General features: G+C 48.0%; 1 protein-coding gene across 1 annotated transcript in view; it reads right to left on the bottom strand.

Annotated features, from left to right (window-relative positions):
• Positions 1-119: 119 nt before the first annotated feature.
• The window catches only part of LOC115212271 (bactericidal permeability-increasing protein-like), an 85483-nt gene continuing 84931 nt past the window's right edge, over positions 120-671 (bottom strand). The window contains exon 12 of the mRNA XM_036503150.1: positions 120-203. Coding sequence (XP_036359043.1) covers positions 120-203 — 84 coding nt within the window. The remainder of the gene's footprint in view (positions 204-671) is intronic.

The following is a 671-nucleotide window of genomic DNA, read 5'->3' on the forward strand; positions in this document are numbered from 1 at the left end:
GAGAACCTTAACTGATATTTCTAGTCGGGAACTTATCGGGGGACTGGGTTGCTAGATGATGCTCATGGTCCTGTTCCCCTTCTTTGTGCCATGCTGGTATTGCTGCTGTTGTCGCTGCTTCAGTCCTGAATAAACCTTGATAGAATAGATCCCTTCGGTTCAGATTTATGTAGGACTACATTCACTAATTTGTCAATTCCATACTGAAAACAGTATGATATAATATGAAGTAAGTGGGTTGCTATTTCAAGTCAGAGTGGAGGCGCAATGGCCCAGTGATTAGGGCAGCGGACTCGCGGTCATAGGATCGCGGTTTCGATTCCCAGACCGGGCGTTGTGAGTGTTTATTGAGCGAAAATACCTAAAAGCTCCACAAGGCTCCGGCAGGGGATGCTGGTGATCCCTGCTGTACTCTTTCACCACAACTTTCTCTCACTCTTACTTCCTGTTTCTGTTGTACCTGTATTTCAAAGGGCCGGCCTTGTCACTCTCTGTGTCACGCTGAATATCCCCGAGAACTACGTTAAGGGTGCACGTGTCTGTGGAGTGCTCAGCCACTTACACGTTAATTTCACGAGCAGGCTGTTCCGTTGATTCGGATCAACCGGAACCCTCATCGTCGTAACCGACGGAGTGCTTCCATCCATTTCAAGGCATTCGACTAGTGTCCA

This window comes from Octopus sinensis, linkage group LG5 (genome assembly GCF_006345805.1).
Source record: "Octopus sinensis linkage group LG5, ASM634580v1, whole genome shotgun sequence".
Lineage (NCBI taxonomy): Eukaryota > Metazoa > Mollusca > Cephalopoda > Octopoda > Octopodidae > Octopus > Octopus sinensis.